Here is a 26,464-nt window from a genome sequence, read left to right as displayed (position 1 = left end):
CGTTCCTCCAGACTGGCACTACCAGGCAGCACCGAAGCCAGCGGCCAGGCCTCAGCTCCCCGGACCTGCTGCTCCCGACCTGCCCCTGCCCACAGCCCTGCCCCAAAACGCTCCGCTCCTCCTTCGCGGCTGAAGCGCTTCGACACACGGCACCACGCATGTAACAACAGGTATACGCACCACGTGTACAGCAGCCGGCGGACACGGGCAGCTGGATGCTTTTGGCAACGGTTCTGTTCCTGTTTGGTCCTTTATGCACAGTCTTTTCACATTTACTATAGCACAACAAAACCTAACAACATCACTTCCTATACATGTAATTTATCATTTTAAAGCAAAATGTTACGGGACATCAGAGAGAAAAATATGGCTGATGTTACTGTAAGGTATCTAATTCTTTGGAAAGTCTAACTATACCAATACTATATAGAAGACTTGTAGAGTAGGTTAAAAAGTAAAAAGCAAAGGACCATCCTGCTGTTAAGATTCTCAACTAATCTGGGGCTCACAGAAATACTTTTTCAAATAACATTTTACTCCAATTGTGTAAAGTATTTTTCTACCCATAAAAAAACAAGTGGTGAAGGAAATAGGTCTTGCCCTTTCCTTAAAAGAGAGCAAATCTGAAAGACCTCATGATGATGATGAAATCCTTTGTGCCAAGTTTGCAAACAAAAGTAACACACAGGGTAATTGTCAACTTAGGTCTTCGTGCCATGTTTTAAACTTTGAAGACTTAGAATGAGACTGATTTAAGGCTAAATATTCTCCTCCACTAAAACCCAAAATACAGGACTAAAGGAACTTTAGTACATTAATCTTAACATCTCAAATGTTAAAGTAATATTTAAATATTACTGGACAGTTCAATATAAATTTATATTGCTTTTAGATATGATCTGGACATATCTTCAAGGGCATATTTGTGCTTTGCTGCTGAGTGTTATTGGCCAGGGCTGTGCTTGCAATATTAAGTTACATATTCAGCACCAAAAACCCACCAAGGCTAAATAATTAGAATATTGCAATGCTACACAGATTGAGTTACCACAGTAAGGCAGATTAGAGGAATTTAGTTTCTACCAAGTATTGCTCTTCTGCACAATCAACTCTCTAGTAGAGGAGAAAGACTATAAATAAAAAAGTTACCATCCCACCCTCTTACCTGTGATTACCTTGGCAGAAATGCTATATCGAATATCTTAGAATCCTAGAAATTAAGTTTAACTACGCCTAGACAAGTAGCACAGGCAAACTTCAAGCACTTGATACTTCACATAAAAGTGTTCTAATTTCAGTTAACCAAATGATTTTCGTAAGTATCAGTCACTTGTGGGTTGTAATAATCAAATGTACACACACACACGCACACAAATCCTTAAACATATTTTGAAAAGAATGTGAGAGAAAGAACCTGTTCTCCTTAAAGAGTCTGCTTCCTACACCACTCACAGGCACAAAGTCTACACACCCCTCCGACCGAGGGGAGCAATGAACACTCCGGGAAGAGCAAGGAATAATACTGACATGAAAAAAAAAGCTTGTTGTCCTTTTTCACTGTGGCTCTAGGCAAAAAAGGGCAGCAACTGCTTATATACACTGGTATATAAGCATAAGTATATATACTGGTCATCACTCAGACTATTTCATTCATGAAAAACCGATAGTGTTGTGCATAAAAACTTCTTCAAATTCAGAATTGTCAGCTTAAGGGAACGGTGGAGTGAGAAATCTATAAAACACCCTGAACTGATGTCATGATATGTTTCATAAAGAACAGTGTTATATTTTAAAATATTTTATATGAACAATAAAATTTGCACCGCTGCATAGCAGACAACACGAAGAACATTTAGTAAAAACATTCACTGAAACCCCTGGCATATGTATTTAATGTCACTAATCAAAATATATATTACAGTCCAAGGTTCTGTTAAGGATCTCTGTTTGGGGTTTGTACAGTATACACAATATTTCAGAAAAAAATATTACAGTAAAGTATTTAATATTAGACTTATCTATTGTAACTTACAGTCCCTCTCCTCTATAAATCCAAACCTTTATAACACCTAATGCCCTAGCCAAAAAGAATTTAGCTATCTAGCGAGCCCTGTCTATTATAAATTCCAGTTTCAGAAATTTCAGTAATCTTAATTACATTTTAATAAATAGTTCACTTTGCCCTTTTTAATCTTAGCCTTTTGAAGAAGTCCTTCCATTTACCAAAACATAGTATGTCACAATCTGTTAGAGGTCAGAGAGGCTTTTGCTTGTTTATTCAAAGGATAATGAGTCCAAAGATAATTGTAATGCTTTAAATATAGTTATATAATATTTACACTGTCCTCTCAGACTTTAAATTTAAAGTGAAATACAACTGATAACTGATGTCAGCTACTACAAACTTTCAGTGTGGCTGGTGTTTTATTAATAAAAGGTGTCTTAAGGTAAAAAGTATACTAAGTGGTTGCCCTGTGTTTTTCTATTTTCAGTTTTCAACTAAAAATGAAGTGAATTAATCATGTGAGTAAGAATTCAAGAAGGGTGGTGGGGAAACTGTGAAGACTTTTTTTTTCAAACATGTTTTGAGATTCCAAAATACCTGAAATTTGTGGTCCCTTTTGCAGTGCCAGTATCCACGGGGGAGAAAAAATACAACCAAAAGAGAAGAGGAAAAACCTGTTAAATTAATTTGGTTAGTAAAGGCGAGTTTTTAAAATGTCTCAGTTCTGTACAATATTATACAAGTCAAGTCTTGTCTTCAGCTTTTGCAGCTGTTGTACATTCTTACAGATGCTTCTTCTGCTAACAGTCTGCCCATATATGTACTATTTTCAGTTACTTGCGATCATCAATAGTTTTAATGAATTCAACCGCTGCTGTGAACTGCATCCACCAGTATGATTCTTCTCCAGATAAACAGTTAGCATAGAAACTACTAATGTACTGAACAGTGGACAGCAAGCAAGGTGGATTTGCCTGAGGGTTAAAGAAGAAAAAGAGGTACTTACAATTTATTTGTAAACCTAAACTTAAGACATTACAAGTTACAACACAGAAATAAAATTCTGCTTGTGCAGTGATCCTCACAGAAGTGAAATACATGATTATGTAACAGTGTAAGTAGGGCACGGACTGTTTACACAGACCACTTGCCATTCACACACTCAGAGGCACAAAGCTTGAAAGAAGCACTGTCCCAACAAGGAAAAACAACTAGCCAGCCAAGCATAAAAATTATAGAAAAAGTTGTATTGCTAGAGTCGTGATCTTTGCAAGACAACTCACCTTTATGAGGACAAAGACCAGAACAGGAACAAAATCGTCTGCCCCAGGTACTGAATCTTCATTTGCCAGACTAAGCAAGTTCATGATGGTTGAACACATTCTCAGAATACACTGTACTTTGTCTCGAGGAGTTTTGTAAGCGCTTATTGTGCGGATTTCAGACTGTGCAGATGGCCATGGTGCTTCCCGGAGATATACCTGGCAGAGAGACACACGTCACCACGTGGAGTCTGTGCACACTACTACTGTGCACGACAGAGGAACTCAAGGACCAGAGACCAGGCAGGAGGCAAGACTCTGGAGAAATGGGAAGCTCCAGTGGTTACATTACACAACGAAGGTGGCTTCTAGTTGTGATGTAATGAGAAGCTATAAGACCACCACACTAATTGAGCGGCTAACAGTTTTTCCCACTGACTTCTCCAGTACACTGTTTCAAGGGAAAAGAGATACGTCTCAGTTTTCTTCATAACCAGCTTTATGAAAGCTCACTATTTGGAGTACAGACAGGTAAGTGAGAATTCTGAAGGCTACAAACATCCAGCCTCTGGCAGACTTACAGTTACCTACCTGCTTTTAGTTTTCCTGTTAACAAGGATAAAAGTGAAAACAGGGCAAATTCAGAGACAACAAGGTTGCACGAATTCTAGGTACTTCTCGAAGTTAACTTAATGACTCAACTCCAGCCATGACACATGAATCGCATTACAAGCATAAAGTGTTCAAATCTTGTCTATTTAAAGGAGTAAGAAAGTTAATAAATCTTACTGCACATACTATTATTTTCTCAACCTTACTATAAGGGACACTGCCAACACAAAACAGAAAGAATAAAAGGGATTTGGATGGATTGGCAGAGGATACTAAAGTATCAGTGTAGTGTACATCTGTATTTCAGATATCATAGAAAAACAGTGCTTTTCAGTGCAAAGAAAACAACCCCGCCCACACAACAGAGAGCCCCCAACATACGTATGAAAGTAAAGGGAAGGAGCAGCTGTTACCTCAGGTATCTGAAGTGCTTTGTGGTTTGCTGTCACGACTTTAGATAACCTCTGTATGTGCTCATGAAGGACCCTGAAAGCAAACACACACACATACAGAGTGAGAAGCGAGAAGCGGTCAGCCTCCCCAACAGCCCAAATGAAGCTTTGTAAGTACAGCAGTCACTCCATGGGATTGCCCACCAGCTTGGCCTATTGCAAGAGACATCTTCATGAATGTATATAATTATGACAGTCTTACAACTGATGGCACTAGATCAACAAGAGATGCAGAGGATTTTGCCATATGATCAAATAAAACTACAATTCCAGTAGAGCATTCAAACACCGGGTTATTATTTTAAAAAGATGAGAGAAAATGGAATGAGGCATGAGGAAGATTTTCATCACTCTCAGCAAACATTTGCAGAGCTGAGAGTTGCAATCAAACTCACTACATATAGAATTTTGTTTTAGCAGTTTGTTGCAAACCCTAACTTTTACAGAGATGCTGAAGTATTTTCTTGCTCTTTTACAAACAAAAGACAGTATGAGTTTGTAGGGCATCATTGCTTTAGACAATCAAATCTGTCACATGAAGACAGCAGAGCTTCCATCTGTGCCAGCTGCAGAAGAGAAATCATATTCCATTAACTTACTGGTCACGCAAAATATCTCCATCCTGATTAGGGTAGAATGCAAGTTTGAAGATACGATTCATCACACTGCGTTCTATAGCTAATTGTGCATCCTGAAGCTGTTCTTCACTGGCATTCTGCCATATGGCATCCTGAGCCATAGCCCCATATAAGAACTGGAGAAAATCTTCAACTTGGGCTGTTTTATCATCTGCTGCTGTGAGTTTCTGGAAATCTGACCAAAAAAAAAAAAAAGAGATAGAGAGAAAGAGAAGGCTTATTTAAATTGAAAAGTATTAATTCCAATAGGTGTTTCTGGAAAGGAGAACTCAGAATCCATTTCAGACTTTGTGTCTGGTAGCATGGAAGTTCAGTTTTGCCCATGCCCTGGTGAGGTAAAGGAAAAGCAGAAGCACATGAATTAAATGGAAGTATAAAAGAGGAAGTGTATAGAACACATGCAGCAAAGCATATGCTCAAAATTCTCAATATGATATTGTGTTAATCTATTCCTTTGCAGCACCAATTTTTACACTTTCTTTCCAACCACCCACAGATACAGACACTGCATCCTTGCAAAACACTCAAAACAATCGTTAGAACAGTTACTGGTAGGAATCAATACATACAAAGCTGTATCCAAAAGAAAACAAACAAACAAACAAAAGAAAAGCGAGATCAATAAAATCAGTGTGTACCATTATCTAGTCCCACCTTTAGTAAGGTAGGCACAACTGCAAAATTCTTATTTATTCACAAAATACAGAATGTGTGACACAGCACAGTTAACACAGTGTGACCAAATCACTGGCCACTTATCTGCTTCATATTTATAGCATTCTGCACCAAGAGACAACTGCCACTCATCAGCCAGCAGCCTGAACATGGCAGTTGCCAATTTCCCTTTTAGATCATCCAGGAATAGCTGCCTCCTTTCTACCCAGCGAAAGGGTTTAATTACTTCTGGGGTCATTGAATCTCCTTACCAGAACTGTATTTCAAGTAGACAACAAGTTGTCATACTAAGTTCAGCCTATTCAGACACATTTAATATGCAGCAGGGTATACTCCAAAACCAAGAAATGACTCAAAATTTCTCATGTGCTTCATTAAGTCAGGTGTGTTTTTCATGTGGCAGATGCTAGGTAGCATGATTTAATATGACTGTTTAGACCAAGTGAAGTCAGTTTACCTTCATTCTCTTGGCCTATGAAAAATGAAGACTGTTACTATGGCTTAGCTGCTGAAGGAACTTGTTACATCTCTAATCTGTCCATTTGAGCTGCTAGGACATTAGCTAAACAAAGAATGTTCTAGGAGTCTGCTCCTCCAATCAGAAGTTGTACTTTAAAACATTAACCAGAGAGTCAGTACCTAAATATGGAGTTAAGGAATATAAACAGCCCACAGACTACATTGTTACCTTGAATAAACTCCCTTATTTTCTTCTCTTTGCTTTCTAGCAGTAACCTCACACACACTGTAGTGAAGTATCTGTTGGCCACTTCTTTATCTCGCAGCACTCTCTGCAGCAGCCTTTCCAAGTGCGCTTGTGTTGTTTGCAGGCCTTGGCGGCAGCGAGTTAAATAAGCAATATATGGAGCTCTTTTCCTAGGAAGAGAAGCAGTCTACATTAGACTCAATTCAAACAGAATATAGTAGCTCTGTGAACTGTTACACTGTAGGCTGCAAGAGCAATCTTCAACTTTTGTTTTTAAAATAAAGGTAAGTCCTGAACTAGAAAACTCAGTCTTATACAGGCTTTTCTTCCTGAATTCACTGTCCTTGTAGCACTCCGCAATGTAAGATACAAGCAAATTCTAAAAAGCCTCTGTTGTGAGAGCTGAGCATTAGCCACAGTAACAAACTCATACTAGATCAGTCTATCTGGACTGACTTAAGTTCCAAGCTTTTTTAGTCTATTATCAGAAGCAGAAGACAATTTCCTCACATTGTGGAAAAGTGGAGCCGTAATCATCTGATTTGGTAAAGTATCATTTAAATCAAAGGGGAACCTTTCAATCTATTAATGGGTAAATATACACATCTGGAAACCCATTATGAGGAAATACAGAACAAATTACCTGTAATCCTCTGCAATAGATGCCAGCAGCTTTCGACAGGTTCTGTTATCAAAGCGGCTAACGCATCGCATTGTCTCTTGCAGCTGGGCCATCAAATTCTTGTCTTGGAGGTTAATAGCTTCAGCTAGTTGAACTTTCAAAAAGCACACAATTTCATTATCTAATCAAAAAAAAAAAAAAAAGGAAGAGAAGTGTAGACAATGATGATAGACAGGGGGAAGGGGACAAAAGCAACAACACACCCATGTGTATATATGAAGTTTACCTTCGGGGTCTGTGTGATCTGGCAGACCATTCCTTGTTGAATGGGTCAGCATAGGGAAGGCAACAGAATCTGCTGAACAAAGAGCCAACCTCAATTTCTTCTTTGCATCCCTTAAAAAGGAAAGACATTTTCTTAATAAAATTGCTGTTTCTTCACTAAGCAGTCTTTAAAATTAAATAAATAATGCTGCTTGAAAGTTATTCAACATAGTGGTTTTTTTTCTTTTTTTCTTAGCAGCCTTGATGTATTAAAACTTTCTCAGACACCGAACTGCTCTCTCAGAAGGCAACATCCTTCACCAGTGGGAACTGAGACATTTAGAACCATGTCAGATATGGGCACAAAAAAGTTTACAATTAAGGAAGATACTAGCATTCACATTAAGATTTTTGTGGAAATGAATCACACAACTTCTGCTTTTAATTCTACCTTAAATGTAAAATTAGGCATGCAAATGTATTTACCTATAGGAGAAAGCAGAACTTTGTGGCTGTGCTACTTGACTCGCAGAGTCTGGGAGATCATCCGCAGAAATGTTTTGCAAAGCCTCATCACGGGGAGAGTCATGCATACTCTCACCATCCCCAATAGTCTCTGAGGAAAAAAAAAAAAAGTTACACCTGTCTAATTTCTTCTATTGACTCCTCTATTCTAGCATTCATCTATTTTCTTGTTGTTATAATAATAAAAAAACCCTCTTAGACAGCAAAAAGACACCTGTTCTCAACAGAGCAAATCAACTACGTAAAAATTTACAATCTGCAAATCACTAAAAGAAACGGCATCGGTTTTGGAGAGCAGGATATTTTGTTCTATTTTCATTCAAAACAAACCCAACACATGAGTCTGTGCTGACAAGAGATATGCTAGCTATTAAAAAACAACCATCTCGATGGCAACATGAAAGAGTTGTCCTTGGGAATACTGATTTAGGTACCAATCTCAGAGGGACTATTCTACAGGTTAATGAAGAAATGTTTCTATTGTAGCACTCAGTACTAATAAGGGAATAAACTAACATTTGTGTAGAGTACTGAAGTGTTTTTTATCTTTAAGGAAAAGAAACCACATCAATGATTATAAAGTGAGTTCTCACCTGCACTTTCATAGTTTACTATAGCTCCTTCACTAGGACTGGTTCGCTTAATTGCATTCCTGTATTTGTCCAGAATATCCTCTGCAGCCTGCGCCTGCGCACTGAGCCTTGGACTGGGATCATCTGAGAATGCAACCAAAGCAACAGGAGTTACTCTTCTATTTTAATCAACAGAAAAAAATATATGAAAGGTTAGACCCATAACTCTAGACTCTGTTTTCAGCCACAACAAACAAACCTGAAGGCAGAAGTGAAGGCAGAAAAAATAAAAAGTATTGTACAATGAAAATATACAAATAAAAACAGATCAATGGTATACATGTCAATTCTGAACGTTAACTGCATAGCATACACTGTAAACAGATATCTGGTGAGCATTCCAGGACTCCAGGGAATCACAGTGGTTGGAAAAGACCTTCAAGATCATCAAGTCTAACCAGGGACATGTGATGAGAAAAATAATGAAGTAGGTATTATTCACATACCTTGAAGTGTTGCATATCTGTCAGGCACCATGTCATCTTTGTCTTTTTCTTGTTTTTCTTTTTTTCTAAATGGAATGGGAGCTGCAAGTGCAAGGCACCTTGTTAAAGACTATGCTGACACTCAAGAAACTATAGGAAACTAGATAAGCAAGATGATTGTCATCAAATAAATATCACCAAAAGAATAAGCCTGTCTCTGCAGTGGTGGGGGGTGTACTGTCATGATATGTTAAAAGCAATACTTTTAACTTGACATACTACCATGAGACAAATAGAAAGCTGCTTCTTGAAGAACTTTGCCTTCCAGATACTGTATGCTCTACGGTTACTAGGAAAGAGAGACAGGTACCTTCCAGTTTTATTTACATATTTATTTGTATCTTGATTTAGACAATAATTCTAACTCTGGTATTGACCGTAACAATGTGAACCTGGTCTGGCAACTTCTCCCCATTAGTAAATCTGGGGAGGAGATGCAAAGACTTCACAGTGTTAAATGGAAAAGCAAATTAAGAGGTATTAAAACACTTGTATCTACATTCATACAGAGACTGCAAGGATTACACTGTCTCTTTTCTAAATGACAGTCTGAGTTTAAAAAAAGACAAAAAAGAAAAAATATCTAATATTGCATCTACATAGCCCTAACACTTGTTGCCATTGTTCACAGCATGAAAATGTGTCTAGAATGTTGCTACAAAAAAGCTTCACTTCGTAAAAAAAAGTAAGTCTAATTTCTGTTAATTCTGTCTAGGATGTACAGGAGGCATCCTAAATTATCAATATTCTTCAACTAGCAAGCTACCATCCCTACAGAATTAAGACTGGTCCTCAGAGAAACAGCAGTGAAGTTGATACCATACAACTACAGTCAATGACTGTCCTAAGAATTCCAAAGTCATCAAATGCTTGAGGTTAACACCTTGTCTAAGCAAATTTGTTTCAGCTTACACATATCTTTACAGTTACTCTATACTTCATTTCAGTATTCCCCTCTTCACTGTACTAGTTGCAATTTTATAAATAATAATTATTTCTCACAAGGACACAGGACAGTTACTCTGTACAAAGTTTGGGTCACAGCTATTGAAAGTGATATTAATGTGGTGAAGCCGTAACAAGTTTTCATACAAGTGAATAAAGCATGCTCTATTATTAATACTATTACAAGACATGTTTCACCTTTGGGCATGGCAGACACAAAGCGTTTCCGCCACCATGGCTTATTTCTGTCAGACTTCTCATCATCACTGTCTTTTCGTTCTTCTATCTGTAGAAGGGCAGAGTTCACATTTCAGTATATACTATTATGTTATTTTTCAAGTGTAAAGACAGAATTTCTCCTTGACCTCTACCAGCTTATGCTGCATCAACTGTAAACACAAAATTACATCAGAATACACCAAGCCACAAGAGATTAAGTTAGAAATGTTTCAAAGACAATGCCCTATGCATCTTCAACCAAAAAGGTGAAGGAGCTTGAATTTAAGAAAATTACTTTTTAAGATGTTGCAGCATAATAAGTTCAAATACTAAAACAGAGCTATTTCTGAAGTCTTGACTGGTCAAATAAAGCTGATAAATTTAAGAATGATTAGTTTCATTTAAGTCATTCTGAACATCTGTAGTGTGTACAGCATTACTGGTCAACTTTTAAAAAAATTACAAGAGTACACTAATCACTAATCCCTTGTCTAACACATTTAATATTAGCATTTGCTGGAAATGAGATATATAAAGTAGGCCTACTAGGAAGAGAAAGGAGAAAGAAAAAAAGAAAAAAGGAGGTGGGGGAGTAAATGGAAGCCTTACCTCTCCTCTAGAGGAGTCCTTACTGGGAGATGAAGATGATGACTGAGATGCAGCAACCAGAACTGCTGCCCCAGTGTTGGTCATTGGCATGGGGAGATCCCTCTCCTCATTACCAGGACGTCTGTTCCACCCAGGGTCACTCATGGGTCTCCGAACTGATGACACTATATCTGAGCTCCTGCTGCGAACTAGTCTTTCTGGATAAGAATGCCTCTGCTTGAATGCTTCTAAATCGGTTGGAATTAAAGAATGAGCCCCGAAGTTTGGCAGTCGGGCCTCATTACCTCCCATAGCTCCTTCCAAGATTGGGGGATCTGGTGGTGGGTGAGATGGTCTTGCATAGTGTACTTTAGGTCTCACCACAGCTGATACTCCTGGAATGATAAGTACAAAAAGCTGCATACATTTCTTGCAAAATCTTTTCAAATACGCCAACACTAACATAGAATCATTGGAAACGCCAATCTTGACAGAAAAGCTTATCCTTTACAACTTACCCTCATTGGATGACAAGGGGTCAAACAATGCAAGCAAAGAGTCTGTCTGAGAAGGGGGAGATGTCAACTGACTGGCTCCTGAAATACAAGAGGAAAAGGAAGTTTTAAAGTCAGCACTATGCCAAGAACTACCTACAACATACAGAACAAAAACAGCTGTTAATAACATTTTAGAAAATAATATTTTTAAGATATTTTGATATAGAATAAAGTGAAAGAATTAAAACACAAAAGCTTGGCAAATCTCAAAGAGTAGAACAACTTCCAAACACAATATAATCAAACAGAATTATCAAGAGAAGATTTTAGATCAAAGAGTAAAGCTGCAGTGCTACAATACACCACAGCCTCTCTGTCAAACATAGTCCTAGCAAACCAGAAACATGTTAACCTTCTCAGTCAGCAGAGCTTTGAAATTAAGCTGGGAGGAAAAAAATTATTTCACTCTCAGCTTCTGTTCCACTTCTATTGGAATGTAAAGTTTCTCCAGCATCATTTTAACCACCCTCGGCCCTCAGTTATCACAGAACCTAACTCTCATTTACACTAAGTACCTTACCATGGGCTGTTTCATCCATGTCAGGACTTGTCACAGAATCTTTTCCTCCAAAGTCAGAGCTACATTCAGACCTGAGGTCCTCAATCTTATTAGGAATGTCTTCAGATGTTGCACTAATACCTTACACATAACAAAAGAAGCATCTGTAATAGCCTTTTCAGAGAAAAAGGAGGCAAAAATCTGAGGATGTTAAAATATTCTGTGAATGCTGCAATGATCAAGTCCCAGCACACAGTAGCATCCAGACATTCTGGAATTCTACACTCCTAAAATAAAATTTTAGGATTTTTGGTTTACATCTTCAGCTATTCTAGCAGTCATGAATATACATTACAATTAATATTAGAGAGATTTTTCACTTTGCTAAGTAATTTGCAGAAGACTAAGAAATGAAATACCTATAAGCAGATGTAAACACAAAACAAAAAAAAAATACAGTAAAGTTGTGATAAATAGATGAAAGAAAATTAGGAATCTCTTCCAAATAAACACCCCATTAACAACCATCACTACTAGAGGATGAACATTTTCTATCTGATACCTTCTTCCTTTCCCCTCTGCCTATACACAGTTTGTAAGATGAGCAGAAAAAAACAAGTATGTGCAGCAAAAGTTATTTCCTGAGTGAAATTATGTATAATTAAATCAAGTTCAGCAAAGTAGATGCTGATCATGTTTTAATACAGAATGCGTTTTCAGAAACAAACACACACCTGATACAACACTAAGGCCTGGTGTACTGGGGCGAGAGCTGACCTCCCTTACATCTGTGTCATCAGATGTGCTCCCCAGCCCAGAACAGCTTTCCAGCTCTTGTAGCCTTTCCTCCTGCTTTAAGTCTGGGGCCTCTACAAAATGCAGACAGGGGAAAGAAGAGAGAAAAAGGTATTATTCTGAATGCCACATACCCCTAAAATTCACACAGAGAAGAAGGGGTGACGAGCTTCATTTAATATACTAAGTTCTAGGTTAACTCAACTATTGAAGTAGGTAGGACTATGGATGGGTAACAGTGTCCTGGCTGAAAAAGAATAAAAACTTAGCAAAATGTTTAAGTACTTTATTTTTTAGCTAGAGACAACAGCATACAGTCAACTCTTCATTTACCGAAGAAAGCTAGTAAGACAGATACCATTATCTAACATTACAAGAAAGAAAAGCAAACAGAAATTTGCTTGACAGTCTCTTATTTCTAGGCCATTAAGGAGTTCTTACATAACTCAAGTCTCTTGCAATCCTGTCCATCATCATCTCTCTGCTAGGAGGAGTTTGTCATCTTACTTTTAATATCAGGAGTATTCAAAAATTCTACCTTACCCCCAGGCTACCAGTTTCTCTCAAAGAAACAGAGAGAACCTTGTTTTGAATTATATACACTGAAGGCATGAACAAACTGCAAGATTCTGACCTGAGTCACTTGGCAACACTTCCACACTCCAAGCCTCACTTGTTGTTTCTGATATTGTTGAACCTGTGCAGGGATCAAGCAGCACAGATCCTGAACCTGGTAAACACAGCAAGCTGCCTAGCATGTTCTCTGCAGCTGCACCTGCAAAAGCAAAGGGAATGCACGGAGTTAAGAACATACTTTCCTGAACAGCTCTATTAGAAAAGTCCTTAATAAAGTAATTAAGGAAGACAATGTTGAAAAAGGACACCTATCCAAAATCCTCCTAAAGAAAAGCTCCAATTTAACCAGTGAAAACACACTTATTTAGAAGGAGTAGGGCAGCTCTGTAGACTTACAGTTTTACAGCAAGAAAAGTATTTTAACACACCAGATGTACCACTGAGTTACCTGCAATTTCTTGCAAACGATCTTCATCAATATTTGGATCAAAGTCACTACCCAAGACATCGGTACTCCATGTTTCACTCACTGTTTCCGATATATCTCTGTCATCGGTCAACCCCATCATATCGCGGATTTCAAATTTACGGAGCTTGTCATCGAGATTATCCTGAGTTGTGGCTGTGTCAAAATAAGAGGTTCAGGTTTTCAAAAGGCTTCTCCAAATGGTTCTAGTAGAAAATCTGTAGGAGTACATCATAGGGAGAGAAAAAAAAAACAAAACCAAAAAAAAACTAATTCTGCCCGACGAGATATTGCTTTAAAGAAAGGAGACTTCACTATGGAGAACAATCTTTTCTTTTTTTTCCTGACCTGGGCAGTTTTAAATCTTTTTTTCCCTAGAGTTTTGCATTCATCACCTACAGCACCTGAGGCACTTCTACTAGAGAATTTGCACATGCCTTGTTCATGTTCCAACAGCTGCAGAGCTTCAACACCATTGCTCCCAGAAGGGCCTGCACCAAGCTCCGATACAGACTCCCCTTCTAAATCCAAAGATGATACAGAATTGGAGCGATTTGAAGGACCTGTGAAAAGAGACGCTACTATTAATCTAATCTGAACAACATTTCCCAGACATACATCATTAAGCCAGGATACAATTAGCTAGAAAAAGACAGCAGGAAATGAAGAAATTCCTATATAAAATACTGCGCTGATAATCTTGCTATTCACAGTATTTTCTGAGTAGTTCACTATATTAAGATGAAGATGTGTTTTGTCTCCTCTTGATCCCTGCTCCACAGACACTCACCTATACCATAATTTGCACTTCATATGTTCAGAGTGCCATGCTAGTTATATTAATCTACAAACTAATCTACAAAACGGAATCTCACCAATATCATATTTACCTTTAAATGTGTCATAACCTAACTATGCCTAACTACAAAACTTAACTCCAGACTTTTCCCTTTGAAGGGCTAACAGAAAAGACAGACTCTCAGGGTTAAATAGCACAGCCTTCAGAATGGCAGAGATGACATGCTGTATTTAACAGAAGTCCCTTTTATAGTTAAAAAATGCTAATGGACAAAACTTCTTCAAGACTTAAGTAACCCTTCACCTTCAGATATTCCTTCCAGATTATCACTGCAGAGGGAAAAGCGCAAGGTTTTATCAGGTTTACCATGGAGTTTGTTTTCATCAACAGGGACATCTCCTTGTCCGCCATCTGTAAGCTGCATATTTAAGACCTGCAAGCGGGGTTCAGGGGTGAGGAAGGAAAAGAAACAAAGCTTCCTTAAAAATAATGTTTTTCCTATAACTTAAACAAGTTACTGCACTTTAAAAAAACAAACAAAAAAATCTAGATATTAATCATACAATCAAATTTCTAATATTTCATTTGAATTCTATTTCTAAAGTTAGAGCCTGAAGGGAACATAAGGTAACCAAGAGAGTCTTGATGTCAATGGGACAAGCAGCTCATTCATCACCCCAGCAATCTAATGTTATATGGAAAGGGATCACTGCAAGATCACACAGGGCGTGAATCCAAACGACTGGGCAAGACAGAAAAAAGATGGAAGCGGAATGTTGTCCTATGGCTGGTGAAAGAAAGACTAAGATCAGCCTTGCAGCCATGGCAACCTAACAGCTCTACATTCCCAAGAAACTAGCTCTGGTGTTTCAAATCTGAGCTGCCAAATATCCTGGGATCAGCATTCTGATGCTTTGTCATCCACCTGCGCCACACAATCCAAAACACGGAGCATGCAGAGAGCTAACAGAATCTGTATATTCAGCTTCTAAAAATGGGTCCTGAAGTGACAGCTCAAGTTGGCTCTTCAGCATGCCGGAGGGCTAAGCCTCTTTGTAAATGGGCCAGGTTTGGGTTTTCCCACATTAACACAGTCTTCCACAGCCTACAGATATGATAAGTGATTAAATGAATATGTAACCATGGGCAATTTGAAAGCTACAATCCCAAAACTGAATAAGAGCAGCTGAGGATTTCAATTTCCATTCCATGTTTAATACTGAATTAAAAGTTACAATCTCATTGTTCTGCTGCTGGAGAGTATAAAGGCTGTACTTTTCAAAATACCTGATATTTGATAATTTTTGGCATACCTCATTTTCTGACATCATTCCTGGAGTAATCTGTGGGCCTGTCCCCAAAGAAATCACAAGCACTTCTTCTGGCTGAACTTCTGGGATGGTCTCCTGGGAGGATCCTTCATGGTCTCCATGCTGATCCATTTGAATATTTGATCTACTTCTGCTACGAGTTGCTAAAGAAAATATTTTAAAATGTGAATGTAAGAAGGCTGTTTTTTTTTTTTCCTCCTTAAGACAAAATTGCAAGGAGGGGAGAAAAAAAAAAAAAAACCTACACACCGTAAGAAATCAAGACCCCTATGCACAGCAGCATGATACGAGTTACTCCCTATTTGATCCAGGGAATAAGGGGATACAAGTCAAGCACGTGGAATTCACAGGCAAACTTTTCTTTTAAAGTTCTCACACAACAGAGACACAAGGTGCTTTTTAAAACCATGCATACACAGAAAATGGTTTTTATACTGAAATGAAAGAATCTGAAAAAGCAACTGACTGCCAAAGTAAACCAAACACATGCTTAAGTATCAGTCATCTGATATAAATAAAAGTTTTACACAAAGAAGGGAGAAAAGGTATTACCCACCAAAAGGGGTTACTAGAGTTATATGAGCTGAAAGATTGGTAGCTGAAGTATCCCAGGCAGTAATGGCTGCCAATTGCTGTCCTGGATTTCGAAAGCATTTAAAATGAAACAAAAGAAATCAAACTTTGAAAAACAGAACAATTTTATACCATAAAATAAATGCTGTTGTACCATTACTTTATAGGCATAAGACCAAAACATTCAAAAGTGGGACAGAGTTAGAACGATACGTGATAGAGGTCTCATTTGTTTGATCTTTGTCACTTATCAAGTTATATATGTTTTGGTCATGTGACACACTAATACCAAATTCCTCATGTGAACAAGAATGTACCATGTCATCACGTCCCCACAAACACATATGGGAGAAGAGTATCACTTTGTGTTGAAATGGAAATGCTCAAGACCCAGAAACCCTAATCAAAAATATTGCACGACCACATACTCACTACAGGCAAGAACGAAGGATTTCACAATTCTCCTTACCTATAGGTAACCGATTCTTTTTGTTGGCTGGAGTGGTTGCAGGAGAGAGCTGTGGGGTATTATAAGGAGTCATTTCAAGGCTGCTGCTTTTCCCTGGTTTGTTCTGTGGTAAGTTTGCCAACAGGTTTTCCAGAGCCATCCGATCTTCCCTGAGTTGGTCACTTGACATTACATTCCGCATAAAGCCCACCTATAAATTTAGAATTATCACTGGTAAGAATTGCATTCTAAATGATCAGACTTGATTATCCTGTCTGTGAACACATGGGAGATATATATATATATATATATATTTATTTTCTTTCTCTTGATGAACTAAAATATTACCAGAGTAGTTAGCTGGCTGTACGTCATATAAACCACTGTTCTGCTCAACCCCTCCAGAAGGTTAACTGAAGACAGGGGAGGAGTTTCAACTGCACGTCCATCGATAACTACATCCAAGAAAGCCGCAACACAGCTCTGCAAAGAGAAGAAAGTTCTGCAATAACAGACCATTCACTAGAGTTTGGAAGGAATACAATTTATGACAATAGCATAATGACTTAAGTTTTCTTACTACTTTTAAGGGCTAAGAATAATACCACGTGTCATTAAAATTGCTGAAGACCAAGTAAGGAAAGCATGCAGTTAGTTTTAGGATTTCCTTCACTGTTTTTCTGCATTCAAAACCTGTCAGCAACTTAAATGTTCTTCATAAGATTTTTAAAAAAGAAAAAAGTTTCATTTCACAACAGCAGTTTCAGATGTCAAACTAAACCACTTTATGGTAATTAAACTACCCCTTCCTGAACAAACTGCTGAGCCCAGTAAAAAGCAAAACGAGAAAGCAACAAGCAGTATCACTTTTAAACTTGCACCTGGCTTAACATTACTTGTAAAGAGGATGTATAACTTCCCTTTTTTTTGTTCACTGTAATTCTGCAATATACACAAGCAAATTAACAGGGTTTAGTATCAGTACATTAAGAATTATTGGTTTCACTGTTCTCAAAGTTCATCCCAGTACTACTATAGGATGATTCATACGAGAATAGGAAATGCTGAACAAAAAGCAAAACTGTGCAAAAGGAACACAAGTTCCTTGTGCTAACAAGTTATTTTTAAATGTATTTTATTTAAAAAGTTGTCTTCGAAGTTTTATTTTTAAACACATTCAGTAGAAGAACAGACAGCAATTCAGCATGTCGGTTTAGAAGGTAATATACTTAGAATTATCGTTAGCTTTTTTCCCTAAGTGTTAGGTGACATGGAAATACAAATCTCTGACCCTTCATTCTACAACTCAGTATTTTGTTCCCAGCTCTGTGCAAGATTTCACCTGCTTTCCTGTACATGTAGCTCATAAATAAAGTAATTACTTGTGAAGCCCTTGTGACACGACTTGGAAGAAAAAGAAAAAGAAAAGGAAAAGGAAGAGCAAGAGAGAAAAAAAGGAGAGGGAGACAGAGAGAGCACACAGGCACCTGGGACTGCAGAGGCAGAGAGGGATGAAGCTTGCAGATAAGGCGTATCCTTGTCTAGTCTTGATTCTTACCTTGTCAAATTTCGCAAGGTTGTTCTTCATACGTGGATCTCCCTCTTCAGAGCCTGTCATTGCTAACTGCTGCAAAAGTCTCCCAACCTGAAATCAGAAAGAACTATTAAGAATTCAAAGATTCTATTACGGAAATTGGTTAAGACAACTTTTCCACTCCAATTTTTTTTTCCACTCCTCACTTAATATACCTGTTTGAGTGGACATAGCCTTGCATATGCATTTAGGACAGAAGAAAAAAAAAATTTACAAGCAGCAGCAAAAAAACAGCTACATGCACAAAAGGCTTAATCATTTACACCTAACCTTCAGTTCTTCACAGTAGCTTCATAAAGGAAATTTGCAACTCTTACAAAACAAAGAAAATGTACGCTCTCAAAATTTCTAAAAAACAGTTATTTTATAGCAAGCAGGTGGACACTTTTGAGTGCACCTTTCACTGCCTATGACAAATGTTTTTAGTGTTCATTTTACAGGCAGCAGGGAAAACCTTTTACTTTTACTGTAATAACTTCTAGTGAACAAAAACATGTAGAGGATTTCTAATATATTTCTAATATAAAAAGAAATATCAGATGACTCATACCTGCATCAGATTAAATCTTGCCACCTCGTTTATAGGAGCGTCAGAAATAATCCCATACTGTTCAGGGTTAACAATTGCAGGACAGATGAAACATGCTAGAAGAAGATCTGTGCACATTGCTCTGACCTCCCCAACTTCCAGCCTGTCTACACACGAGAGTGTTTTGTACATCTGGGACACGATCCACCTCAAGCTGTGTGGAAAACAGTATGTATTTTGTTTGAGATAACCAATGAATTTGTTCACCAAGGTCACCAGCTTCGCCTCATTGGAGTCTACCATCTCTTGGACTCTTTGCTTGAACTTTTCTGTGCCTTTCTCTCCAAATAACTTCTCTTGCTGTACTGGAGAGAATCTCTCAATTAATTTGTTTGGATCAGTTTCCAGGTGGTCTTCATCTTCAACCAGAAGCTGCATGATTGGCTCATGTAAAGTCGCAGTAAGAAAGAGTTTTGCAGAAAAGAGTCCCTCAGAGAAGAGTTTGAATAAGATGCTGAATGCGCAGGTGCCCCGTCTCAGCAGCCGCCTGGGGTTGTCGCTTTCCTTGAGTTCAAATTCAATCAAGTAACGAAGCACCTGCAGGAGGTAGCTCTCATCTTCCTGCATGATGCAATTGCCATAGATGGAGGTAAAGACCGTGTGAATGACACTCTGAGTGTTGTCCTGGTTCAGCTTCTCTCCAGCGACCAGACAGGATGCAATAAGCCTAGGGTTTTCTCTCAGTCTGTTTAGGAATTCTCCATAAGCAGTTTCCTGAAACCCCAACTGCTTATATCCATCCACAAACTGGGTATCTTCCAAGATTTTAGCATGCTGGCAGCATTCAGCCGGAGAAGCTTCAGCACTGGAAAGAAAACAATTGAAACAGTAAGTAACTTTTACACCAAACAAACTCGCTAAAAGACGCCACATGGAATCAACAAGAGGACTATCAAAGAAAAATCTTCCAATATAGTTAATATGAACTATTTGAAAATTCAAGAATAAGTTTATGGGAACAAACATTACTTCAAACAGCATATTCTGAAAATAAGTTTAAACAGTCAACGCATAAGTTCCAGATGAGTCAAATTTCCTAGTTTAGATTCATTTTAAAACCTTATAATTTATGATTAGTATAGCGCAGCACTTCAGATATTAAGTATAAAGTCTGATAAATTTGCTGCAATTCACAAAACTTTACGAATCTGTTTCGCTCAGCCCCTCTCTACACACCCACCCACAGTCACCTGGTTATGATAAGTCTGTCCAAGTTAATCCTTTGCTGCTTGGAAATCCATGCTGTGCGGTACAGCTTTTCAGCTGTCTTCAGTACATCTGCATTGAGCCTTTGAATAAGTTGCTTTTCGGAGTTTACATAGAGTCGTTCCTGCTTGAGGTGATGAGCCAGCGTGTGAATATCCAGCTTCACCATCTTTGACGATGAGCAGACTACACAGTATTCACTGAAAGAGAGCAAAAAGTACATACAAAGGTGAATCCCGTTAATTAGCACAACTACTGAAAGCCCCAAAGCAACTAGCAGGTTATGAACCTACAAAGAACAGTAAACACTTCTTTCCCCTTCGTTATTAGCATGCGACTCTCCTCTCTGCAATCGCAGGCCCACCTCCTGATGGCCGAGCCATTCTTTCCCAACGCAGAACTTCATAACTGCCCCTTTCGCTGACCACTCGTCGCACCGCACGGGGACACTCGCACGTTACTGAGTGTCTCCGGCTGAAGCTCCTCAGCTGAGGAGGGACCGCAGCACAACGCCCTCGAGCTGCCGCACTGCGGCTCCAGCATGCGGGACAAGAACCGGCCATGGGCACAGCTCAGTGACACCAACTCAGCAAGAGCAAGGAGCCCCGTTCTGACCTGCCCGGCGAGCAGGGAAAACGCTTCTGGAGTTACGACTTTGTTCTAACATACTCCCCATAGCACAGCACCATCCGGCATTTGGATGTGCTTACAAAAACAAAACAAATGTGCTCTCTATATGTAAGAGACCCCAAACTCCTAAAACACTAATTGATCCTCTTCGCTACAAGAGAAGCAGAAGTATCAGAACGCAGGCAAGCCCAAAGCTTAAAAAGAGTCTGATGCCTTTGCTCAACTCAGTGTCTCAATGTAGCATCAGTTAACTCCATAATTAGAAAACATCTTAGTTACCAATTAACAGCTACATAAACAGAGCCCCACACCGTTCAAAACAAGATCAAGGAACTAGTCTGTCTAAAAATTAACTCTACTGAAGATAAAAACATCAGTAGCATTAATGTTAACAAGAGAAGGGCTAGAACCATGCAGATCAGATTATGTTTCTATGGAATTAATCACTGGTTTTTTTATAGGCATATTCACCACCAGAATTAAAAACCATACTAGATAATTCAGGAGGAAAGAGTTTGCTATTTAGATATAATTATGCATGTCAAAGCTGGCAAGTGATCTACTGATAAACTCTTAAAGCCAGGCTACAGTTAAACGTAAAACTTTCTTTTCACAAGCTGTAGTTACACTCATGCAGTTAGACCTATCGAAAGCTGAGATTAGCAAAGAACTTCAAGGATACAGTAATTTAGGTTTCTTTTTAAACTGTGCCAATCTCAGATAAAGAGAAACACTGATGTGGATGCCAAAGTTCTTTCAGAAAGAAATGATGGCCACTTGCAACAGATTTTTTTTTCGTAATCACAGAACTTGAAAATATATGACTATACACAGAAAATACGACTAGCAAAGCCTAATACTGTGTTTGCAAGGTAGTATTAGCTAATCATTCGACTTAGCTCCTGATACTAGCAAAATACATTCATCCAAATACACATATTGGTGAGATCTGCAGAAGTATCTTCTATTTATTTAAAAAGCTTTCAACTGTAAGGCTGTACCTAATACTTGTTCACAGTTTACCAAACCTTAACAGTCTTAGTCGACATTTCCTGCTTTAAGGCGTCTGTCTGAAGGCTGCATTTTTCTGGATAAGAAGTTAGGGCAGGTAGTTATCTGTGAGCAAATATTGGGAAGGAATGAGGGACCTGCATGGGGCACCCCTGCCTGGTGACAGCAGGTGTTCCTGAATTTTGAGACTAGACAAGCTGAAGGCAAGTCTCTAGACCCGAATCACTCATTATAAACACAATTTCCAGCAGATATGCCAAATAACCTGCTGCTTAGTGTTTCCTATATTCACAAGTAAAGATGCTTCTCTTACAGAAAGTTTCAGTCAGTGTCATTTTTAACAGCAAAGCTGTCTTCAGCATTAAGGATGGACTTACAAGTAACAAAATAAGGCTCAGAAGATACTACCACCTGCATCTGTAGGGCTAACGATACTGGTTCCACGACTAACTGGTAGTAGCCTACGGATGCGTCTATCTTATCTGCTACTGCAGAGCACACAAGAGAGACTCGATTTGGAACTGAAACGTGGGAAGTCAACGAGTACCACCGCACTGCTGAGAACTGAAGTCCACTGGGCAGGACACCGGCTGCCTGCCGTAGTTTATATCCTATGTACAAGGGAAAAAGAATCAGCAGCTTCTGCTCCCATCCACTCCCCCCAAAACACCCAAACTAATTTGACTGCTACTGATTGCTGCTGAAATCCTTTCTCTACAGAAGACAGGTCTCCCATTATCTCTCATTCACCAGATGTACATGGATTCTTGCAAATTCGGAATAATTCATAAAAACAACAGCAACAAAGACAAACACTAGAGCTGTAAAGAAGTAGACAGCTCAATATATCTAATACTTCAGCAGGCTTCAAAGTGGCTCTAGAACAAAACAAAGCAAAAAGAAAAAAAAAGGAAAAAAAAGAAACATGACAAAAAAATGCAGCAAAAGTCAAACAAGTTGAGCAAGATGCACAGATAGTGGTGGTATTGCCAGCCTTATCTTGAGAGGCCAAGCCACTGTACATTAATACATCAGTACGACACACCAACCCCTTCCTAAGAGCTCTTCCCTTTATGATCTTTAATACTTCAACTATTACAACAGTTGCACTCTCTAACTTTCACCATCCCACAGAGTAAAAAACTAATCACAACCATTAAATTATTTCACTTCGACTGAGGGTTCTGTGATCTGACAGCACCTAAGATGGTTTTTCCTATTGTCAACATGACAGAAGCTTGTTTAGAAAACCAGATAATCAATGACTTTAAGCAATTTATGTCCGATGTTTATCAAAGTCCTGGAAAACACTATATTTAATCTTCGGTCACAGAATTCAAGATTACAAAGCAAGTGGGTTTTGCACCATGGCATTCAGAAACAAGTGGCATCTCTATTAAATATTTCTGCAATCCACTTCACAGAAGGAGAGATTAAGCAGAGGAGTAAACACTTGAATGCACCAGATTCTTCTTCCTCCTTCAGTATTTCCTGCCCGGGGTTATTTGCTCCTCCCAAGTCAAGCTACACAGGATTGAACCTCCAGAGCAAGTTTGGGCAGATCTGATGCGGGCAGGGCAAGGCAAGGCAAAACTGAAATTGCTGATCTTATTTAAAAAAGGAATTGCTAAGCAAGCTTCAATAGCTTCCATGCTAATTCACCCAGATGAAAGCATCTCTGCCTTCATTAATATTTATAGTAACAACTAACAAGCCTTATTTGTTTATATAAGCTATAGCATATCTCCTAAAGTTGAGCTCAAGAAATTCATTTTTCGGTATGATAGTTCACCATGAACTGGGCTTTATCTGCTGAATTCTCCAGTTAAAACTTCCCCCATCTCAAAACACGCATACTATATATAAAATGCATTTCAAATAGTTATCTCTCAAGTTGATAAACACAAGCTGATCCCTTATTTTTAATCACTGAAACTCAGTCTCTTTTTCATCCCGAAGCACCTCAAATCCACCACAAAGAACTGCTGTACAGGGACCGCGTATTCCCTTCAGGACCCGGCCAAAGGCCACAGGACCTCGGAGAGCCAAGGGGAAGGAAAGGGCACGCAAAGCCCTTACTGCAGACAGGGTTGCACTGGGCAGCCACCGAGACCCAAGGCGAAACAGGGTACCAGCATCATCAGCACCAGCTGGCTTCCTTCCTCCTACACTTCAGAATTTAGACCAAGCCTGAAACACAAGAGACTTAATGCAAACACAGCCCTGTACCTATGAAAGTCACCAGGTTTAACTTCAGCAGTTCCACATCGCAAATCGTCTATGATGTATTAACCATCTCTTTGCCATCACTTCTTTCTTACTTCATCTGCATGAAACTACTATACTGTCTTGCAACAAAAACTTCTGGAGAGTTTTTAAACAAATATTGGAATATATTCAATATTTTGGAACCCTCCCATTGCAACGGCAACGTAGAGGCCTGTTTCTCAGAAGCAGAAGCCATCATCCTGCTTACTGCATTTTTACAAAGCGCAGTGTTGAAGATCTCACGCGTGGTCCTTGTCGCCCCCTCACCATCAACTGGAGCTTCTACTCGCAAGGCGAGTGCGGTGCCCACAAAGTGTCCTACCTAACAGCAAACGCAGCCCCGCGCGCGCAGCTGGAGGAGCTGATGCTAACAGCGAGGAAGCTCCTGCCTTCACGAGAATCATGACTCTGCAAGAAAAAAAAGGCAGAGCGGCGCGTGCTGCAGCCGCCGGCACCCGGGCTCCCGCGGACACAAAGGAGGAAGCCGGGCCGCTCCGGGCCGCTCCTCGCGCTGCGGCGCGGGAAGGGCCGGCACCCGCGCCAGGGCGCTCGGCGCGGAAGGGCCGGGGCCGCGCGAGCCCCGCGCGGGCCGGGTCGGGGGGCGCCGGGGCCGTCCCGGGAACCCGCGCTCGTTCGCGGCCTCGCGGGGCGCCGCGGCCCGGCTCGGCTCGGCCCGGCCCGCAAGGCGCAGCGGGGTCGGTCAGGCCGCGCCGCGCCGGCCCCAGCCCCGCCGCCCGCCCCGGCGGCCTCCTCCGCCCGCCGCCCCGTGCCGGCCCCGGCCGGAGCGCGCCCCTACCCGGCCAGCGCCCCGGTCCCGCCGCCGCCGCCCGCTGCCGCTGCGGGCCGAGCCAGCGCGCGGCGCCTCGCACTGCGCAGGAGCGCCCGCCGCGCCGCCGCCTGGGACATGTAGTCCGGCCGCCCGCCGGGCCGCGCGGCGCCGCCCCGGCCCCGGCCCCGAGGGCGGCCACCTCAGCGGCCCGGGAGCCGCAGCCCCGCGCCGGCGACGGCGGCGCCGCTTGGCAGCCCCCTGCCCAGGGCTCCTCGGCGGCCCTGGCCGCGAACAACCGAGCCCCGCAGCCCAGGGCACGTGGAGCGGGGGCGCTGCGGGTCCCGAGCCCGGCCCGCTCCTCTAGCAGCGTCCCCGCTGCTGGCGCGGACGACTTGTAGCAGCCCCGCTTCCCGCGCCGCTGCGGGCCGGCAGCTCCGCTAGCGCAGTGACCCGGCGCACACGCTCTCAGTTTACACGGGAATGGGGGTCTCCGCGGCCGCAGCGCGGCCCTGGCGCCCGCCGCGCTGCCGACGCAGCGGGTGCTGCTCCGCGTCCCCCCTGCCCGCGCCAGGCCCCGGCGGGCAGCCCTCCTGGCACAGGCCTCCCCAGGGCGCCCGCAACACGGGCTTTATTTAGCACCGCTAACCTGCCCATTCTGCACATTTTCTTCCCAGCTCCTATCTATTTTTGGAGGCGCCTGGTTTGGAGGAGGAACTACATGGGCGAAAGGCTGCTCATCTCTGAACTGAGGAACAATTTGGAAAAGACGTTTTTGTGACAGGAAATTACTCGCTGATGGGAAGAGCAAGTGAAACCTCCCGTGTTTATTGTGCTGCATCTGTGATGGGGGCCTATTTTGTCACATTAAAAAAAATCATCCGTTATATAATCCTGCTACTACAGGGTTCGTCTCTGTTGAAGATGCCATTTGGATGACCAGCACTTATCTCTGGGACATTCCAAGATGTATCCTGCCTTCCATTTCCAGCCTCCCTAACAGGTAAGATCCCTATACGCCAGTCATAGAAGCGGATCAAAAAGCACAGTGTTGTTCTGAGGTGGCTACGCTAAACGTGAAAAGACTGCCCTGTATGGAGCAATCTAGGGTGGCCAATAGCAACTGCTTAATAATAGAAACCAACAGCTACAACTTGAGACTAAGACACGAGTCATGTATTGCAGCATCAGGATGATTGTTACTTTGCCCTTTTTCACCTCACACACATGATTCTCAAAAACATACGAACCTTACTGACTGCTCATGTTATAGATGAGCCTTATACAACTCTACAGTGGAAAAAGAGGCACCGAGTAACTGAATGCTAAAGTTACGGTGTGATTTATTTGCAGGATCAGGGTCGTCTACAAAACTATGACACCCAACCTAACCCTTAAGTACTTTCTCCTCAGAACACACACAAGTCAAATATACCCAGTAGAAATACCAGAGGGAATTCTCAATGGCAGAACAAAATATATTATATAGAAATGGGCTACCAATGAAGATTTTAAAAGTCTGTTGTCTCAAAATAAAAATATGGTTATGGATGCTTAAGTACCACTTTTAGTTGAACTCTGCACTTCATTGCTCAATTACAAACAGAACACCTTGTAATAGTTTGGAATATGAGGAATAATCCTAAATGCTTAATGTTACTCAAACACTGGGAATCCTCCGCAGTTCCAGGATTCGCAGAGATTGGATTGTGTATGTGGCATGCAG

General features: G+C 40.6%; 1 protein-coding gene across 5 annotated transcripts; it reads right to left on the bottom strand.

Moving 5' to 3' along the window:
• Positions 1-1,761: 1,761 nt before the first annotated feature.
• Positions 1,762-24,784, bottom strand: GAPVD1 (GTPase activating protein and VPS9 domains 1). 5 transcript variants are annotated; one of them, XM_088525410.1, is made up of 28 exons: positions 24,769-24,784; positions 20,048-20,263; positions 18,819-19,662; positions 18,233-18,319; positions 17,023-17,157; positions 16,696-16,885; positions 16,210-16,290; positions 15,636-15,796; positions 14,626-14,755; positions 13,961-14,086; positions 13,506-13,679; positions 13,116-13,256; positions 12,421-12,555; positions 11,708-11,827; positions 11,149-11,226; positions 10,936-11,025; positions 10,652-10,848; positions 10,022-10,109; positions 8,840-8,920; positions 8,355-8,477; positions 7,723-7,852; positions 7,259-7,368; positions 6,994-7,153; positions 6,333-6,520; positions 4,931-5,144; positions 4,293-4,365; positions 3,289-3,486; positions 1,762-2,979 (listed from the first exon to the last, which is right to left on the bottom strand). In XM_088525410.1, the coding sequence occupies exons 2-28, from the start codon at positions 20,230-20,232 to the stop codon at positions 2,839-2,841; spliced, it is 4,380 nt and encodes a 1,459-aa protein (XP_088381536.1). In that variant the 5' UTR covers positions 20,233-20,263; positions 24,769-24,784; the 3' UTR covers positions 1,762-2,838. The 5 variants fall into 5 exon arrangements, with proteins under 5 accessions (XP_088381536.1, XP_088381533.1, XP_088381534.1 ...); XM_088525407.1 differs by having other exon boundaries at positions 10,652-11,025; XM_088525408.1 differs by having other exon boundaries at positions 10,652-11,025; positions 14,689-14,755.
• Positions 24,785-26,464: the final 1,680 nt, after the last annotated feature.

This window comes from Tinamus guttatus, unplaced genomic scaffold (assembly GCF_059628265.1).
Source record: "Tinamus guttatus ecotype Peru unplaced genomic scaffold, ASM5962826v1 Tinamus_guttatus_pri_ptg000226l, whole genome shotgun sequence".
NCBI classification, from domain to species: domain Eukaryota; kingdom Metazoa; phylum Chordata; class Aves; order Tinamiformes; family Tinamidae; genus Tinamus; species Tinamus guttatus.
This window is presented reverse-complemented; position numbering and strand designations above follow the sequence as displayed.

What these genes read in the sequence shown, in the direction of transcription:
- GAPVD1 (XM_088525407.1), bottom strand. Translation starts at nt 20,232, where the DNA reads ATGGTGAAGCTGGATATTCACACGCTGGCTCATCACCTCAAGCAGGAA. An exon ending in AGGCCTTAGTGTTGTATCAG is followed by an intron (nt 11,828 to 12,420) that starts GTGTGTGTTTGT and finishes GTTATGTGTAAG; the next exon opens with GTATTAGTGCAACATCTGAA. An exon ending in CCCCTTGTCATCCAATGAGG is followed by an intron (nt 11,026 to 11,148) that starts GTAAGTTGTAAA and finishes TTATCATTCCAG; the next exon opens with GAGTATCAGCTGTGGTGAGA.